The sequence below is a fragment of the Lasiodiplodia theobromae genome (assembly GCF_012971845.1).
Source record: "Lasiodiplodia theobromae strain AM2As chromosome Unknown scaffold_35, whole genome shotgun sequence".
Lineage (NCBI taxonomy): Eukaryota > Fungi > Ascomycota > Dothideomycetes > Botryosphaeriales > Botryosphaeriaceae > Lasiodiplodia > Lasiodiplodia theobromae.
The window spans coordinates 1-16,750 of NW_023336514.1; the positions used below are offsets into that span (position 1 = coordinate 1).

At 51.4% G+C, this 16,750-nt stretch overlaps 5 protein-coding genes across 5 annotated transcripts; 2 read left to right on the forward strand and 3 right to left on the reverse strand.

Moving 5' to 3' along the window:
* On the reverse strand, positions 1-3,098 carry LTHEOB_9939 (uncharacterized protein; the record flags this gene model as incomplete). The annotated part of the gene is made up of 5 exons (XM_035519581.1): positions 1-304; positions 365-678; positions 831-928; positions 1,185-1,655; positions 1,743-3,098. Coding segments are annotated over 5 exons (2,543 nt in total), but the record flags the coding sequence as incomplete, so codon positions are not given.
* Positions 3,099-3,643: 545 nt separating this feature from the next.
* LTHEOB_9940 (uncharacterized protein) lies at positions 3,644-5,110 on the reverse strand (the record flags this gene model as incomplete). The annotated part of the gene is made up of 2 exons (XM_035519583.1): positions 3,644-4,663; positions 4,730-5,110. The coding sequence occupies 2 exons, from the start codon at positions 5,108-5,110 to the stop codon at positions 3,644-3,646; spliced, it is 1,401 nt and encodes a 466-aa protein (XP_035368252.1).
* Positions 5,111-8,069: 2,959 nt separating this feature from the next.
* On the forward strand, positions 8,070-9,133 carry LTHEOB_9941 (uncharacterized protein; the record flags this gene model as incomplete). Its single annotated transcript, XM_035519584.1, has 2 exons — positions 8,070-8,233; positions 8,344-9,133. The coding sequence occupies 2 exons, from the start codon at positions 8,070-8,072 to the stop codon at positions 9,131-9,133; spliced, it is 954 nt and encodes a 317-aa protein (XP_035368253.1).
* Positions 9,134-13,911: 4,778 nt separating this feature from the next.
* On the forward strand, positions 13,912-14,318 carry LTHEOB_9942 (uncharacterized protein; the record flags this gene model as incomplete). Its single annotated transcript, XM_035519585.1, has 2 exons — positions 13,912-14,053; positions 14,137-14,318. The coding sequence occupies 2 exons, from the start codon at positions 13,912-13,914 to the stop codon at positions 14,316-14,318; spliced, it is 324 nt and encodes a 107-aa protein (XP_035368254.1).
* A 1,184-nt stretch (positions 14,319-15,502) lies between these two features.
* LTHEOB_9943 (uncharacterized protein) lies at positions 15,503-16,435 on the reverse strand (the record flags this gene model as incomplete). The annotated part of the gene is made up of 1 exon (XM_035519586.1): positions 15,503-16,435. One exon carries the CDS (start codon positions 16,433-16,435, stop codon positions 15,503-15,505), a length of 933 nt encoding a protein of 310 aa, XP_035368255.1.
* Positions 16,436-16,750: the final 315 nt, after the last annotated feature.

Below are 16,750 nucleotides of genomic sequence, written 5' to 3' on the forward strand. Positions count from 1 at the left end.
ACCTTTTCGCGGCCAAAATGTGAAGCAACGCAGAGACTGCTACTGCCTTCGACCTCGCTGTTGACGTTGGCGCCCTTATCGAGGAACATCTGAACCACCTTCTCGTAACCCTTTTCTGAAGCGAGGTAGAGAGGGATGTCGTATTTTCCGCCCTGGCCGTCGACGTTCCCGTCCTTGTCCACCTCGAGTAACAGCTTGACTACCGCCTCGTATCCTCTCTTTACCGCCAACGAAATCGTCTTCGAGTCAACGTCGACCTTGCCTGTCTCGAGTAGTAGCTTGACTACCGCCTCGTATCCTCTCTCTACCGCCCATGAAAGCACCATCCGTCCGTTATTATCCTCTAAATTAACGTCGAACTTACCTGTCTCAAGCGACAGCCTAACTATCGCCTCGTATCCATTCTCTACCGCCCACAAAAGCGCCGTCCGTCCGTTACTATCCTTCGAGTTACCTTCGAGCGCTCCTGTCTTCAGTAGGAAAGAGACTGCTGTCTTGCATCCAAACTTCGCTAAGTACGGAAATAGGCCTCTATTTCTTGAAAATTTGAAATCGCGTCTGGGACCCTTTTGGCTCCATTCCTCATCAAAGTCATTGGCATCCGCTTCGTAAGATTCCATTTCAGGAGACTGGTCCACCGCAAGGCTTTTTAGGAACATCTTAAAAGCTTCCTTGCTCCTAGTTGTGATGGCAGCAAAAAGGGGACATCCATAACGCTCATTCTCCACTTCGAGGCAGGAGGCGGCGGATGGATGAACTCCAATCAGATGCGGCATGTTGTGCTCCCCCAGTAAATATAGAAGGCTTACATCTGCTGAGTGCCTACGCACCTGATGTTGTTGAAAAAGATTGTCAACCCTAATCCAACGAGGTAGCTGAAAGTTTTCGAGAAAGTGCGCTTGTGTGATACCATTTCCTTCTGCCGCGTCTGCATGATATAGCACATTTTGCACGGCATACTCTAGAAAAGGGAATGCCTCAGAAGCTGACTTGCGAAAGTCTGCGGCTTCCCGTGATGAAGCTTTAGGAAGGTCGTCGGGGATGTTCAATGGGGTAAAAATATCCACACTCAGATAGTTAAGGCAGCACTGCTTCAGCCGCTGGTGGCTTTGTCCCTGGAGGTTGCCTCCAAGATCAGGCCAGATGTTTCTGAGAGCGTCTTCTTTCAGAAGAAAGTCTCGTACCGACTCGTGAATGAACTGGACTTTCTGCAGCTCCGATTTAGTGACCTCGGTCAGCCCCTTAGACGAGTCCAAGATGAACCTCTTTATCACGTCTCTTGTGATCTCTTCGGGATCCCATATCGATACTGCGTCCGCCTCGACTCCAGAAAGGATGGCGAAGTACAGCTGTTCAGGGCTCAGCGGCTGCTTGGCAAAAAGCACCCACTGAATACACAGTACCAGCTCATCTCTGTTTTCTGAGTCGCGTGTCAAGATGTCGCGAAACAGTTCGTGCAGCTCGCTGGGAATCTCTTCCAGCCTCTTTCGAAGTTTGTGTATCCGGCCTCCATCGTGCTCTTTGTTCAAAATCTCCACGACGAGAACCGCCCACATGAAGACACCTGAGGCCTTTTCCTGCATCTCGCCTCTGATCTGCTGCGCAAGCTTGCTCTTCCCAATCTTTAACTCGGTCTCGAGATAGTTGGCGATGTCCTGCGTGTGCCCTTTTTGGCCTTCCAGTACTAGATCCAGCCCCTTCCGGATTGTGATGTGAGGATAGTGTCTGCTGGAAAAACATACTTGGAAATAGATTCCAGATGATGAAGTGAGCTCTCCAACGCGTTCAAAAAACGATATCATATCGCGGATCTGTGCTTCTTCGCATTCGTCCAGCGCATCAATGAAACAGACGACCGGACACTCCCCTAGACTCTTTATCGCATGCTCTAATAGCGTCTTGAGTGATTCGATGGTCCAGAAATAGTCTGTGATATTGCTCGGCATTGAGAGACTGAGCGAGTCAAAGACACACCGGAGAGCGGGAAGCCGTTCGAGGAGTTGTAATAGCAGCGATCTGTACGTTCCGATTGTTGATTTCTCGATATCTTCGCCTCGGGCGTTGAAGAAGAAAGAGATTACGATCGTGTCCTTCATTGTCTTTCGGGTATTGGCGAAAGCGAATTTCATCAGCGTAGATTTTCCTGTACCTGGCTTCCCCTTGATCCACAAAAACCCGTGGTGTTCGCTCAGTTTGGCCGAGTTAAGCCAGTCACGGTACTCTGACTTGCGTAACAGCCATTTACACGTCTTGGCATGCGCGTTTTTGATGGTCATCTGGCGCGCATCAATTTGGTCAAACCTCAACGAGTCCAAGAGCGTTTGTTTCAGTTCATCACTCAGTGACTGAACTCTGTTGCCCAAAGACTCCTTGATCTCCTTCTGAAGTCGCTTCAGTGCTTTCTCGCGCCCCTCTCCGTACAAAAGCGGCATTTGAATGTCAAAAATGCCTAGAAGACAGTATACTGCGTCCTCGTCGCGTTTTGTTGTTCTTCCTTCTGCCCACATGAACCTCTCGTCCATAGTGAATTGAGATAGTGGTGCTCCTCGGAGAGCGTCAATGGCAACGCCTGTTCTTTCGTGGATAGTTTGCTCCATTGAGCTCTTGCTGCCAAGGTTTATCCACTCGCGAGAGAAGAACTCGACTGATGCCGGTGCGATAAGCTCTTGAAGGGTCCAGCCTCGCGTAAACCATCTGCTTCCCCTGAACTCCGGCTTCCATATCTGTAAGCCGTCCTCATCTCCATCAGACGGACCACGTGAAACGTCAGACAGATAAACATAGCATTTATCCGCATTCTGGTACCAGCGAAACATCGAGTTGATTGCTTCCGATAGTTCTGCGCTGCTTGACTTGTCGATGCAGCAGGTGTCTATCCAGGAATATCGGAGGCCGTCTCTTGCGGCTTGATCTGCACAGAAGCGAACCTTGCAGTAGCCGGGTTTGCTTTCGCCTCTGCCGCTCATGAGATCTTTGAAAGAGACCTCATCACTGTCTTGCCCCCATGTGTGCGAGAGGATCGCATAGCTTGGAATGTTGTCGCCTAGGCGTTCAACAAGGCTGAGATTGCCGTCATCTTGGAGGTGCAAAAGACGCATCGAGATGGGTCTATTGGATAGAAATATGGAGAGATATTGATGAAAGAAATTAGATAAGACTTGTGCGGATCGAGTAGTTGATGGGCTGTACTGAAGGCGGCTGCACGGGTTGATGGAAAGCAGTCAAGACGATCAAGCTGGTCAAGGTGGGCTGCGCTGCAGGCTTACATCACGTGGGCAGCCGCATCTGTTTTGAGGCTGAATCATCCGTATTCGTGGGGCTTATTATCCGAAAGAAGCCCCATGTCGGATAGCTAGTCTCCTGTAACACTGCGAGCTACACATGCTTCAAGTTTTGATTTTTTCCATCGCCGCTACATACTTTGCCATCCTTCTCATCCCAGTAATCAAGATTGTGGCAGCTAGCCTCCAGAGCGTTACCTCTGCGGCAAGGATGGAGCAAGTTCAGCGCCCCCTAGCATTGGCTACAGATGACTGACACTATGATCGAGGCAGGGCATACCCGAACAACCTAAGCTACCACGTATTGATTAACCAACCGTCGAGCTCATGTTTGTCGGTACCCTCAACTTCCAGTTTTTGCTTTACTCGCGAAACAACCACTTTTCAAACTGCGCCGTATCCAGACCCTTCGGTATCATCCCCCTCGTCGTCTTCCATTTCATGGAACACAGTCCAAAGCTACCATGATTTGCTGGCTTCAACGCAAGAGACTTCATTCTCTGTGTCTCGGGGCTATCTTCACCTTCACCGGTAACTCTGAGTTTGTACGCTCTCTCCGCGAAGACGCTCGCCCGGGCCTGATCTCCATGTGTGATACTCACTTGGAAAGCGTCATAGTAGAGCCTGGCACCGAGTACTGAAGCACACCCATCATACTCCTCTTCCAAGGCCTGAAGTAGTAAGTGGCAGTTGTTCAGACTCTCCTTCGGTCGATACATCATGCAAGAGGGATCCCCTATGGCTTCGTCGAGGCTTTGGATTAGCAGACGACGGGTATCGCTGGCTTGGAGCTCGGAACGAGGACGAGAGCATCCGCGGCAGTTGCACTCGAAACCGAATGATTCCTTCAGGAAGGCACGTCGTACAGCAGATGTCCCTCCTTGATCATACGGGATTGTGATCTCCTCTCCGGCTCTGATCGGCCGGATTGCGTGGATGGTTTCGTGTTCGGCGGTGTTGTTCCAATTGTTGTGGGAGTTGGGGACACAGCTGTGGTTGATGAGGCAGATCGTGGGGTAAATCCCGCCTATGGGTGAGCCGGATCCGCAGGGCAGAGCGTTTGTCTTGACAATGCCGCTGAATGGGTGCCTTCCCGGGAAGTTGTTGTGGAGGGACAGGAATTGTCGTTGCGATGCTTTGCATAATGCCTTTAGCTTTGTTGCAAGGACTTGCTCCAACTCAACGGGTGGCCTGCTTTCGACTGTGAGGAGCGGCTTTTCGCAAAGGATCCGGGTGCCTTTGGATATATCGAAGCGAGCGATGAGACCTCTACCTTTTCCCGGGATGTCCTTGACTTCGAAAAGCGGGATGTCAAGCTCCTTGATGGGATCAGTGCCGTTGAGAAATGATGCGAGGCTAGTGTGGATCTCTGGCTCGTCTGGCTGCAAAGAAAACCATTAGCCATTGTTGAGAAGTAGGAATGACCAATCTACGATGGCGTGACGAACCTCCTGATAGGACCTCATTGACTCGTTGACTTCATCCCAGTCGTATTCACCATACTGGTCGAAGCACTCGTTCCAGGGTTGGACACGAGAGCCGAAGTGAACCTTCGCAATACGTGTGACAGTGTTGATATAGCTTTCTACTCCTGTGGTAGATGCGATAGAGCCTGAAATCTTCGAGCTGAAACGTAGGAACTTGTGGCCCTCAAAGGGCAGTCGAGGGTGTTCCCCAGCCTTGAATTCGATGTAGTTCGGTTTAACTTCAACCTGGACATCATCTTTGTAGTGGTCCTTGATGAAATGGATGAAACGATCCCAGTTGTGTCTATCAACGACTCCTCTGGATAGACAAGGGACCATGTCGAAGCCGGCGTCGATCCCCATGGCTGCACTTTACGATTAGAATCACGGGAGAAGTGAAAGCAGATGTGCTGGAAAATTAATTTAAGGTGAAAGCGTGCTCTATTTATGCATCATACAATAGGAGGGGGTTCGCCAGAAGATGCGGTGGGACCTCTTTAGCTTGGCGTGCGGGGCATGTGTGTTGTGTAACGATCAAAATTATTGGAGACCAATAAGAAGATGACACAATTCAATAAATCGCCTTGGAACTTAGAGTTTGCGCAGGGTCATTTAGCTGTTATCTACAGTTAATAAAATCAACGCTTGCGACGCGTCTGGGTGTTAAGTACCCTTACAATCACTTCGTCTGCAAGGGCGGCAAATTGAGCATGTTGCAGCAAGATTCTTGTAATTTTAGGCCAAGATATGGTATTACGCGTAGGTAATACACAACCTCATACGTTCCTTGGGCTGCAAAGCATTTCAGAGCCCTCACCTCAGATCTGCAGACTTTTATCTCCATCGAATATTTAGTCAAAGATACATATAGAGAAATTATATTGGGAAAGCTCATCGACTACGCCTTTCACATCACCTTCATCATTGTGTGGAAAGCGAGGTCCTCGAAAGGGGTAATCTGAGATCTCTTATGGAACTAAGTATTTGGTGCCTGGTACTCTCCTTGGTCTCTATAATGTTCTCAGTATCTGTATTTCTTTTCCCTTATCCTCTTGCAGTTCGTATCCGCTATAGATACTGATTTATATATTGGTATTTGTCCAGATCCCTTGCTCCCGCCATAATTGATGGTTCAAATAAGTAATTCTTAGAAAGGATCTTCTTAATTTTAACCTCGATAACGCCTTCGTTCCCTTCGGCTCCTATCGGATCGTGCCGCCAATCCCGTGCCGCCATCGTCGCCCCCACATCCTCAACCGCGCCACCAACACACTCCCGGCCAACCAGCTTGAGTGTGGGGCAGCATGGGTGTACCAAGCGACCAGGCTGAAACTCCTTGCATTTGTACGTCGACGCATGTGCACCAAGTTAAGTGGCATTGTATCGTCCTATCTGCCCTGCATGCCCTTTGATCGTTCGCACCCGTCACTCGTCCAGCCTATCGCTGGCATGTTTTGTTTTGCTAATGCGGTCCTGGATGGTCACGAGCGACGTGGCGGCGGCCCTTTGTCTGAATATGTAGGCCCCCATGAATTAGGCAAACATGCACGCGCCGGGATGCAGATAGGCGTCTACATGTGGCTGAAGTTTAAATGTTACGGCGCTGCTTCTATGGTTTGAGGAGCATAAAAGGATTCGCTGGGATCAGAAACATTATTTGACTGATCTGCCCCGTTGACAGAAAGCTTATCTTTTGTTTTTCCTGTCCGCTCTCCGTTCAACCCATTCTCCAAACCATTTGCCACGATGAACCATTCAAGTCATCAGTACTCACTCCGCCAAAGTGGCGAGACCCTGGCACAAGAGGAGTTGACAGAGCTAATGTCTTATGAAATGTATTTCTGGCACAGATTTTGACAGTGCTACATAATATTGACCATCGTCAGGCGCTCACGGAGATCTGAAGAAGGCTCCGAAAGCATCGAAAACAGTCCTCTCGTCACATCCACTGGTGGTGAATCGGATAAGAATCCAAGAAGCCAAAATAATATCAATAGAAAAGCTTTCGGCAAAGTGGCATGGCCGTTCAAGCGGTGGTTCAAGAAGACGGGACTTTCAGGATGGAGAGGCGGCGTGGCTATTAACGTTGTCGTCGCTTCTGTCATCTTGATACTCAACACCACTTTTCTGATCGTGGCGGTCACTCAATATGGCTCGAAAAAGGGACCAGTCGGGACGCTATTTGAAGGCGATTGCTCACAAGTGGAATCGCTCGCCCTCGTCAGCCATTTGATAATTAACATCTTAAGCACGCTGCTCCTTGGCGCTAGCAACTACACCATGCAGGTACTAGCAGCGCCGACACGACGGGAGGTTGATGCAGCGCATGCCAAGAGCCGCTATCTTCGAATCGGAATCCAGGACCTGCGCAACTTCAAGTCTCTTCCCGCATCAAGGATCGTATTGTGGTCACTTTTGGTTCTTTCGTCACTACCACTCCATTTGATGTATGTGAAAAATCTCTTGATATACAACAAATATACTGAGCTGATGGAGCAAGAACAGGTACAACGCTGCAATCTTTTCACGGTTAGGTAGCAGTGAGTATACAATTACTGTCGTCACGCCGGGCTTTTCGCAAGGCAATGAAATAGGATCGCCTGTCATTGAAACTCTTAACTACAGCTTAAGCGATTCAAGCTTTCTTGACACAGGACTTGTTCTCAACGAAAGCGAATACAAAAGACTTATTCTCCACACGAGCGAGTACCAAGACTTGACCAGCGAATGGAATCAAGTACTCAATAAATCAGACGTTGAGCTCGTCCACTATCTACAGCTGCAAGTCTCTAAAGGAAAGCTTCAGCGCAAAAGCCAGGCAGACTGCATCGAATCATACAGTAATCCGATTCAGAGCAAATTTCGGAATATCGTTGCCGTCTCCGAAGCTGTTGAAACAGGGAGCGATTCATTACTATGGCTGGAAAAGACAACACCCTTATCAGATAACGCCACAGATTGGACATGCAAATACGCCTGGGGAGGGCTCAACGCAACCACGGGAGAAGCTATCTGTAGCTCTGAAGATGCCATAAGCAACTCCACCAACTGGGCCATTGGCTATCACCATAGGCAACCGTTTAATACTACGCACTGGTCAATCTGGAGTTATCCAATCTCGTACTGCTTCGTTGAACCAGGCCCGCCGGATCCATGCGCCCTCAGCTACGATAGATGGTTACTTAGCGTCGTCATTGTAGCTAATGCGGTCAAAATTGCTCTTATGGTAATTACACTAAAAGTCATCCGAGGTCCTACACTGGTCACTCTTGGGGATGGCCTGTCATCATTCTTAGAGAGACCTGACCCGAACACAGAAGGAATGTGTCTTTTCACGGAGAAGGATTTCCACGGAGACTATTTCAGGTCAACAGGGGACACGAGAAAGCCATGGGTGGCAAAAGCGAAAACGTACACCAAAAAAGACTACTGGGCCCGCAACTTCTCCTCCCCATCTGAACTGGAATGGTTCATCAGCATCACCATGTAAGCCCCTCCCACCACCACCACCACCACCACCACCACCACTACCACCACTACCACTACCACCACCAACCCCCCTCTATCCCTCCACTAACCAACCACCCCCCACCCAGCTACTTCTTCTTCACCCTCGCCGCCTCCGTCAAAATCATGCTCACCCACGGCCTCACCCCCTCCTCCCTCCTCACCCTCGCCCACAGCACCACCATCTCCCCGCAATCCCTCACCATGGGCCGCACGCTCCCCACCACCGCCCTCGCCATCATCGCCAACACCCCACAACTCCTGCTGTCGCTCGCCTACCTCCTCTCCAACCGCCTCGTCACCGCCCTCGCCCTCTCCCGCGAATGGTCCGCCTACGCCACCGGCCCTGCACACAAACCCCTCCGCACGACCCACCCCCGCGGCCAGCAGCGCTCGACGTACTGGCTGCAGATACCGTACCGCTTCGCCTTGCCCCTGCTCGCGGCGTCGGCGCTGCTGCATTATCTTACGTCGCAGGCGCTGTTTTTCGCTGAGATTAGGGTCTTCGCGAACACGGGGGGCGAAGACGGTCGGCCCGTCGTCACGGCAGATGTCGCGGGGTTGGGGTCGTCGAATGCGGCGATGCTGGCGCTGGCGGTGTGCGCGACGGGGCTGATTGTGGTGAGTATGGGGCTGGGGTGGCGGACGAATAGGGCGGGGATGCCGCCGGTGAGGTTTTGCAGCGCGGTGGTGGCGGCGGCGTGTCAGCGGCCGGCGGGCGAGGAAAGAGCCGGGGAGGAGGCGTTGCGGTGGGGGGAGGTGGTGGGGTTGAGGGGGAGGGGGAGGGAAGAAGATGGTGGGGTGGAGAGGGAGGTGGGGCGTTGTTGTTTTACCAGTGGGGAGGTGGAGGAGCCAGTGGAGGGGAGGAGGTATATGTAGGTGTAGTGGGGGGTGGGAGTGTAGGTTGGGGAGGATGGTGCCTTGCATATGGTTTATAACGTTCAGAATTGTAGCGACAACGTATTACGATTCATAAAATGCAGGTGCTGTCTGTATATTCGGTGAACGGCTGCTTAAAACTAATGTATTTTAGCGAAGAGGACGCGATTCGCTGCCACTAGGATTAAGATGCCGGAGCTGTCTTGCGCGAGGAGTCATATATGTTCTTGGCGTAAGTAGATATGTCCCACGAAAGTCTCTATGCGAGCTCAATGGCAAAGTGCGCGTTGGCAGGTAGATACCTTGCTGCTCGAAGCGAGTGGGGTTGCATAGCCGGGGACGAAGCGAAGCGACTTTTCATAGGTGGAAGCTGTCCGATCTACCAATAATATTGTGACATGCCAGGCAGATCACATATGCGAGAATCGTCACACCGCTTCTACCTAATCTTTCTTCATGGCTCATTAAGTCCCACGCCGGCTGCCCTCAACCCCGTCTCCCTCCTATCCAGCCGCTCTCTTGATCAATTCAGCCGGTCTCTGTTGAACCTATAGGTCTAACTTCCGTTAAAATCTTACACACTCCTTTCGTGCACATCTGCAGGTGTCATTCGTCCGAAACGACCTTCAGACAGTTCTGATACCTGCAAATGGGCTTACATCAGCAGGTCTGTCCTATGCACGAGAAAGAATTGTCGGGACTTCGCAATGAGTTTTCTCAGTACCGGACATGACCGGAAACCAAACAGAGTGTGGAGTCCAGAAGACCATCTGGATCCAGAGAAATATTTTACTAAAAAGCAGCTGGTGGAATATTTCTGTAAAAGAATTCAGCCAAAACTCAGCGAACTTGATGAATTCAAAACGAAAGACGTACGTTTTGCTAGGTGCTCTCTATTGAATATTAATTTGACAGCGATTTAGTTGTCATCATGCGAAGCACAAAAAGAAGCCATCATCAGAATTATCAAGTGGCCAGACGATGGTACGGAGTCTGTCAGCAAAAGGTTTCGGGAGTTTTACGGTACTTCTCAAGCGGTTCACGCAGTTCTCGTGGCTAAGTTTTTCTCAGATGGTCTTCTCTTCTATTGTAACGTTAAGGGATTATTTCCGTCTCTTGTATGCTCGCAGCTCGTGGATATTCTCTTTGAGATCCATGGATCGGATCCTCGAAAATTTCCAGAGGCAACAAAGATGAGTCTTCGTTTGCTTAGCGATGTTTTGAACAGAGATACAGTGAAAGACTGGTGTGGATCGACTCTATGGGGCGTGCTAGATGAATGTTCAGCCCTAGGCTCGCATGCTGCCATAACGCTTCGAGGCTACTTGGAACACTACAAGAGAGACTGGGACAAGACAGGGTGGGGGTTCAATGCCCCATGGAATCCTTGTAAGTAACTTCCGTAGTCGCAAAGAGCTATACACTTACAACACCATAATAACAGTTGCCAAGCTTGAGAACGGCGCGCTCTGGAGAGAGCTCCCGTTTTACGCAGGATTCCGTTTGTGCTGCGATGACGCTTTGTACTCGTGTGGCGAGGATATCATAACATTCCTTAAGCGAGAGAAAGAAGTAGATTCAGACCCATTATCAGCAGACCCGGAGACAGTTAGCCATGTTCAGATCTTTGTAGGACCTTCTGGATGCGGAAAGACAAGCAAGATCCACGCGCTGCTCAAGAAACATTGGGGATTGTATCTTCTTCCAGGAAACCTTCCGAAGACGACGGACGAGGTTGGACTGCAAGGTAGATTGCAGTACAAGCCCCGAGGAGGCGGCGGATCACGCGACACTCAGACGTGGGTTGACGATGCCAAGTCAATTTCCGAATTTGGTGCCCCTTCTGACCGACATGCAATACATCGAGCTTTTGTGGTCCTGATGGCAAGGATATGGATTCTGGAGCAATTTCGCATAATTGGTCCAAATCGCACTCCAGGCGATTGGCTGAAGCTTCAAATTGACTGCAAGGAAAAACAAAATGACATTTTCAACCGCCTCTATAGGGTCCGGAGATTCCCTGGGCGGCGCATCCCGAAGGTATCAAACGTGTTGTGCACAAAGCTCATCTTTTGTTTTGATGAGGCTCAGTGCGATCTAAAGGCTCTTCCACCTGGGGAAATAAAGTGGCCGAAGCGGAAATTCCTATCTGAGGAAACTTTTCAATTTCAGCCTCTTCGTCACATGATTTCTGCGACATTCATGCTGAAATTTTTCTTCGGCAACTCGAAGAACGTGGAACTATGTCTATCTAGAACCGCTTTACAGTTTCACGACATTCAGCGAATGATCGAAAGTGAGACCGATCGCCTTCGACCACTAGTCATCCTCTGGCCGGAAGATTACATCAACGCTCATTTGGACCATCCACCAAAAATCAACCGTAAATTTTACCTAATCGAAAATGAAGAAGACTTCAGAAATCTTACACGAGCTAGGGGATATCGCTACGATGATGAGGAGCTGGCCAGCATGATCATTAAGCATTCCAAGCCCTTATACGGTAGAATTGTGTGGTCTGTGTGTTATCTTGATGAGATTCACAAACTCATCCACAGACCAGGTGGCGATCATACAATGGTGCTCGACGAGGACATAAAAGAAGCTTCCGTCAAGGTCTACGAGGTGGCTAAGGAGGGTCTCATAGAGAGATTGAAAGATATGAGGCGTCGCAGGGTGACCGATGAGAGACTTCGACTCCATGAAGAGTTGATCGACGAGCTATGCTCCCTTGCAATCCGCAGCGACCTTCTGGGGGAATCAACGATCTTCAAATCTTCAGAGAGCATGGATCTAGTTGCTTTCGGCTTTGGCTTCCTAGAGGAACCACAAGGATCTGATGTATCACAAGTCAGATTGAAAGAAAGGGTGGCTGTAGATGCGGCAATCGAGTATTTTCAAGGCCAAAGGCTTAGTAACGGGCAGAGCGAGTACGATCGCGCACTCGTAAGCTTTCTCTATGATCAACAAAGCAACGCCAGTGCTCTTGGGAAAGTGGCAGAACTATTCTTCGCATGGGTAAGTAGTTGGACCTGCTTATCGATCCCCATGAAGTATCCGCTGACGTAGAGAAGCACTTGAGCAAAGTCATTAGAACGCGTGCGGATATAATTCTCCCAACTTTTGGAGATGATTATCGGACGCTGGTTGCGCAACTCATCATAGGGAATGCTCAGACTGTCGAACACCTTGAGGCATGCAGCAGGAGATCTGATGAGGAAAGTCGATTCACCGACCACGCAAAGTGCGATGATCTTACTGAGTTTCGGCTTGTTGAAGGGAGGAGAACTGCATTTCAAGAAGGTGTGGGGGAAGAGAGAAGCATCAACCTGTGGGAGTGGTTGCGGAAAATCCGAAATGGCAGCCCGAGGGATGACTTGCAATGTACTTTCTGGTTCCCGAACAACAACGCGGGTCCTGACGTTCTCTTTGCTCTGAGAAGAAGAAAGGCGCCTGAGGATCTGAAAAACGCCCCCGAGGCTATGGCATCTTTACCTCACCAGTACGGTACACAACAGCACGCAGGGGGGAAACGGAAAAGAGACTCCGCAATAGCAGAGTTAGACTACTCTCTGGTTCTGTGCGCGGTACAGGTAGGCCTTTCTGTCACGCAGAACATTCCGTGTAGCTGGATCTACAACTCACATGTTCACTCGTAGATCAAGAGAGAGAAAAGAATCAGCGATGTTGGGAGAGCCACTGCAACGACAGATCCAAACTATTGGTTTTCGAATAACTACCCCCATCATACTCGGGACGCGGTGGAAATCACTAAAGAGCTTCGTGAGTGGCAGGAGGGGAGGTATCCCATTGTCCGCATTCTCGTCAGTGCTCTTACGGGCCCCAAGCAATACAGAAAGACGGAAGAAGGGCCAACGACGGCGGAGAAGTACTTCAGGAACAAGGCAGTCAAGACCGATCCCAAGTCGTCTGAAGACATACTAGTGGAGGAAGGACGAAGAGAAAATCTGCAGAAAGTCAGGATCCCTTCCCATCAACAGTACTTCACAAGCATCGGTGCTGAGCATGATGATTTACTTTTTGGCAAGGCTTTTCGGAGGCTGAGGGAAGCCCAGGGCATTCAGACAACCCAGGAACGTAGGGGAGAGTCTTGAGTGGAGGAGATTGTGGGTTCAGTATCAGGGTTTGTAGATGTGGCTCTTTGTCACAGGTTACTTTGGTGGTCAATGTGCCTTCAAACAAAAGGAGAAGGAGAAAAAAAGAAAGAAACAAAAACAGATAGAGTAGCGGAGGCGTTACGGCGCTAAGTATTTTGCTTTTTTGTATCTGTGGGGCACAGGATGATATGGAGTTGTGAATAAATTGAGATGTTCTATTCTTTGAAAAAGTTTAATAGAATATTTCGTACAATTAATTCTGGAGACGTAACTACAACTTAAGATAGTCTCAAACCTATCTCAAAATGATTTTCAACCCCGGGCTTTTCGGCCCATAATTATACCAGCCCTTGAATTCCGGTTGTGTTATCCAAAGCAACCATCCACGGTGTTGTAAGTCCTCTGCAGCCCGCCGCTGCGACCAACATGACTCGCGCCCGCAGCCGCACCGCAATCGCAATCGCGTCGCGTCTCTCTCACCCGAACTCTTCCCACCACCACACCACCTTACTCCTCTCCGCCTCCCGCTCCCTAACCTCCCGGTCCGCCCACTCGCGCGAAGCATCCAAACCAACCACGCACCTCACCTCACCCACGCCCGAACCTCAACGAACCAACGGAACCAGGCGCACCAAAAAAACCACACACCACACCACACCAATGACCAACAAAGACGCCGCCACGGCCTCCGCACAGCAACGCGCCGCCGACCTCCCGATCGAACAGCAGCCGCCGCCGCTCAGCCAGATGCTGCAGGACGACCGGCGACAGGCCGACGACTGCACGCCGTGCAGGGTTATGGGTGCGTCTTTCTGCCTTCCCTCTCCCCCGCCCCGCTCCCTCACCCAACCACAACGCACAGACAACCGGCTAACAGACATTCAGGCGCCTCCGCTTTCATCGGTCTCGGCGTGTACAGCTACATCTCGGGCCACAGTCAGCTGCGCGAGCAGCGGGCGCGGCAGCTGGCGGAGAAGTCGCTGCTCGGGCTGCGGGCGCGGAAGGCGAGCATAACGGGGTTGGCCGGGGTGTTGGTCGGGTTGGGGGTGTATCGGCTTGTTAATTGAATGGGCGGAAGGACAAGGAACAAAAAATGATTGAGGGAAGGGTGGTTGGACATCTGGTGGGAGATGGGATGGTAGGACGGGAGCGCCGTGTGGGATGAATTGGGGGAGAGGTGGGGCAGGATGTTGAGCTGGCATGGGGATAAGAAGGAGGGAAAAGGACGGACGATTGATGGACATGGCAGGTCATGGTGCATTGGGCGGCGTTTTTTCTCTTGCGGATTTGTATTGTTCTGGGTCGGGCAAAGGGAAAAGCGGGTATCTCTGCTCTGTTGCAAATATTTGACGGACACAGCGAAGGGTTCGTTGTACCTGGGAAAATGGCCGGGCGAGGTTGACTATTGGCAGTCTCCGCTCAACGTTTGTATAGTATCTGTATGATGGGAAAAAAGACGAGCTTCATACTCATTGGTTGGACGCCAGCAGGACAGACCATTCATGTGACGGGCTTTTCACTCCAGTTGAGCACCAATCAACACACAAATGACCATGCCAAAGCGCGCTTGACAGCGTTACGTTGAGTGTCCGCTATACCGACTGACACGTATTTAGGCATCGCAGATCCACCCTCGACCAGCCCTCAAATTCCGAGCACCACATTCCCGACCAGATGGTACATCGAAGCGATCGTCCAGCGAAAATAGCCATGAAAGGACCTCGATAGGGTTCCATTCGTGCCGCCGGGCCCCACCATCCCAACAATCCGGTTCATTGTAACCCACCCCTTCCCTCGACCCACCCAGCCAGCGATGCAAACGTCCTCTTACTCAGGCAAAGGCCAGAAAAAATCTCCCCTTTTTCACGAAAAAAGAACACCTCAGTCAATGCAAGCCCCCACATGATGCGAACAAACCCCTCCCCAAAAAGAAACGTCGCAATAACACAACGACCAGAAGAAGACCGTCAGCCCCTTACAAAACTCCCGTAGTATGCTTCCTATGCCGGCACTGCTGCCTTGGTGGTATATGGATATCCTCGACTTGTATAAATCCCAGAGAGCAAAAACACCCGAAAAAAAAAGAAGAATAACCCTTAACCGAAAATGCCATCCCCACCGCAGCACCCCACTCTACAATGCCCTAATTTCCCTCCTCCTCTAGAAAAGAAAAAAAAAAAGAAACCCGTCGATGCATGCTAAGTAGTGATAACGTGGAAACCCAATTTCCTTTCCCCCCTCCTTCCGAAATTTACGTGAATCTCCCCCTCTTTCCTCCTCCCCCAAACATATCCTTCCCGTTGCCAACTCCGGTGATATCGAAGAAATCACCAAACGGCGCCCGCCTCTTCAATCCTGCGCCCTGGCCGAGGTTGTTAATCTGGGCGACAGCGGCGGCGGTGGTGGCATTGTTGCGGCTGCTATCTCTGGCGTGGTTGGTCCGGGTAGAAGCGGTGTTGCTGCCGCGGTGGGCGTGGTGGTGGTGGGTGCCTCGGCCGTGGTGCCGCGGGAAGACGTTAATCTGCATGGGCGTCGTGGCATCGCCGCCCTCGTTTTCCGGCTCCGGATCCATGTCCAGGTCAGCCTGCTGCTGCGCGGGCAGCGATTGGTTGGCGCGGAAAGTGAAGTCGGCTTTGGGCAGGGCGGTGGGGTCGAAGGCGGGCCGTGTTTCGGGGGCGGTTGTTGGTGTTGCTATTTGTGCGGCAGGCTCGGGCGACAGCGAGGACGGGACGGGCGGAGGGGCGGAAACGGCGACGGCAGGCTCTTCGGTAGTGCTACGGCGGACGGGCGACGAGCTGCTGCGGGCGGCTTTGTCATCATCGTCGTGCTGGCGGTGGGTTGCGTTGTTGTGATTGTTGTTGTTGTTGCCGGTGTTTGCATTCTCGTCGTCGCTGTCGATGTGGTTGCCCATGCCCTCCTGCAGCTTCTCCGTCACCCACTGGCGCACGCGCCAGCCCTCGCCGTCTTGGACGCCCAGGTTCTCGTTGTCGAGGAAGCTCAGCATGTCTTCCAGGGCCGCCTGGTAGCCTTCTTCGTGGGCCTGCTCGCGGTCCGTGGCGGCGGCCTTGTACAGGTTCGTGACCTGCAGCGCGGCCGTCTTGAAGGCTTGCAGCAGCTGGGCGGGCGGCTGCGGGCGTCGCCGCGCCGAGGGCAGCGACGTGTTTAGACTGCGCATCGAGTCCATAGGTGGTGTGTGTGTATGTGTGTGGTCTCTGGTGTTGGCTGCGGAGCGCAGGGGTTTTTGGGAGGTGGTTGTAGATCTTCCTCGCTGGGCTGGGGAGGTCCGAGTTAGTCACTGATGATGCACAGCCCTGGCTTGCCCCTCATCAAAGGGCGGCCGGGTCGCACGGGAGCCGGGCGCTACGTACCGAGCAGACGGTGGCGGAAAGACAGTGGTGTAACGATCGTCGAGGATACTTTTACAGAGCGGGTGGCTCGGGTTGTGGTGGTGGTCAAAAGTTTTTTTTTGGGCGGAGGTGCTTGGGAGAACTGATGAAGA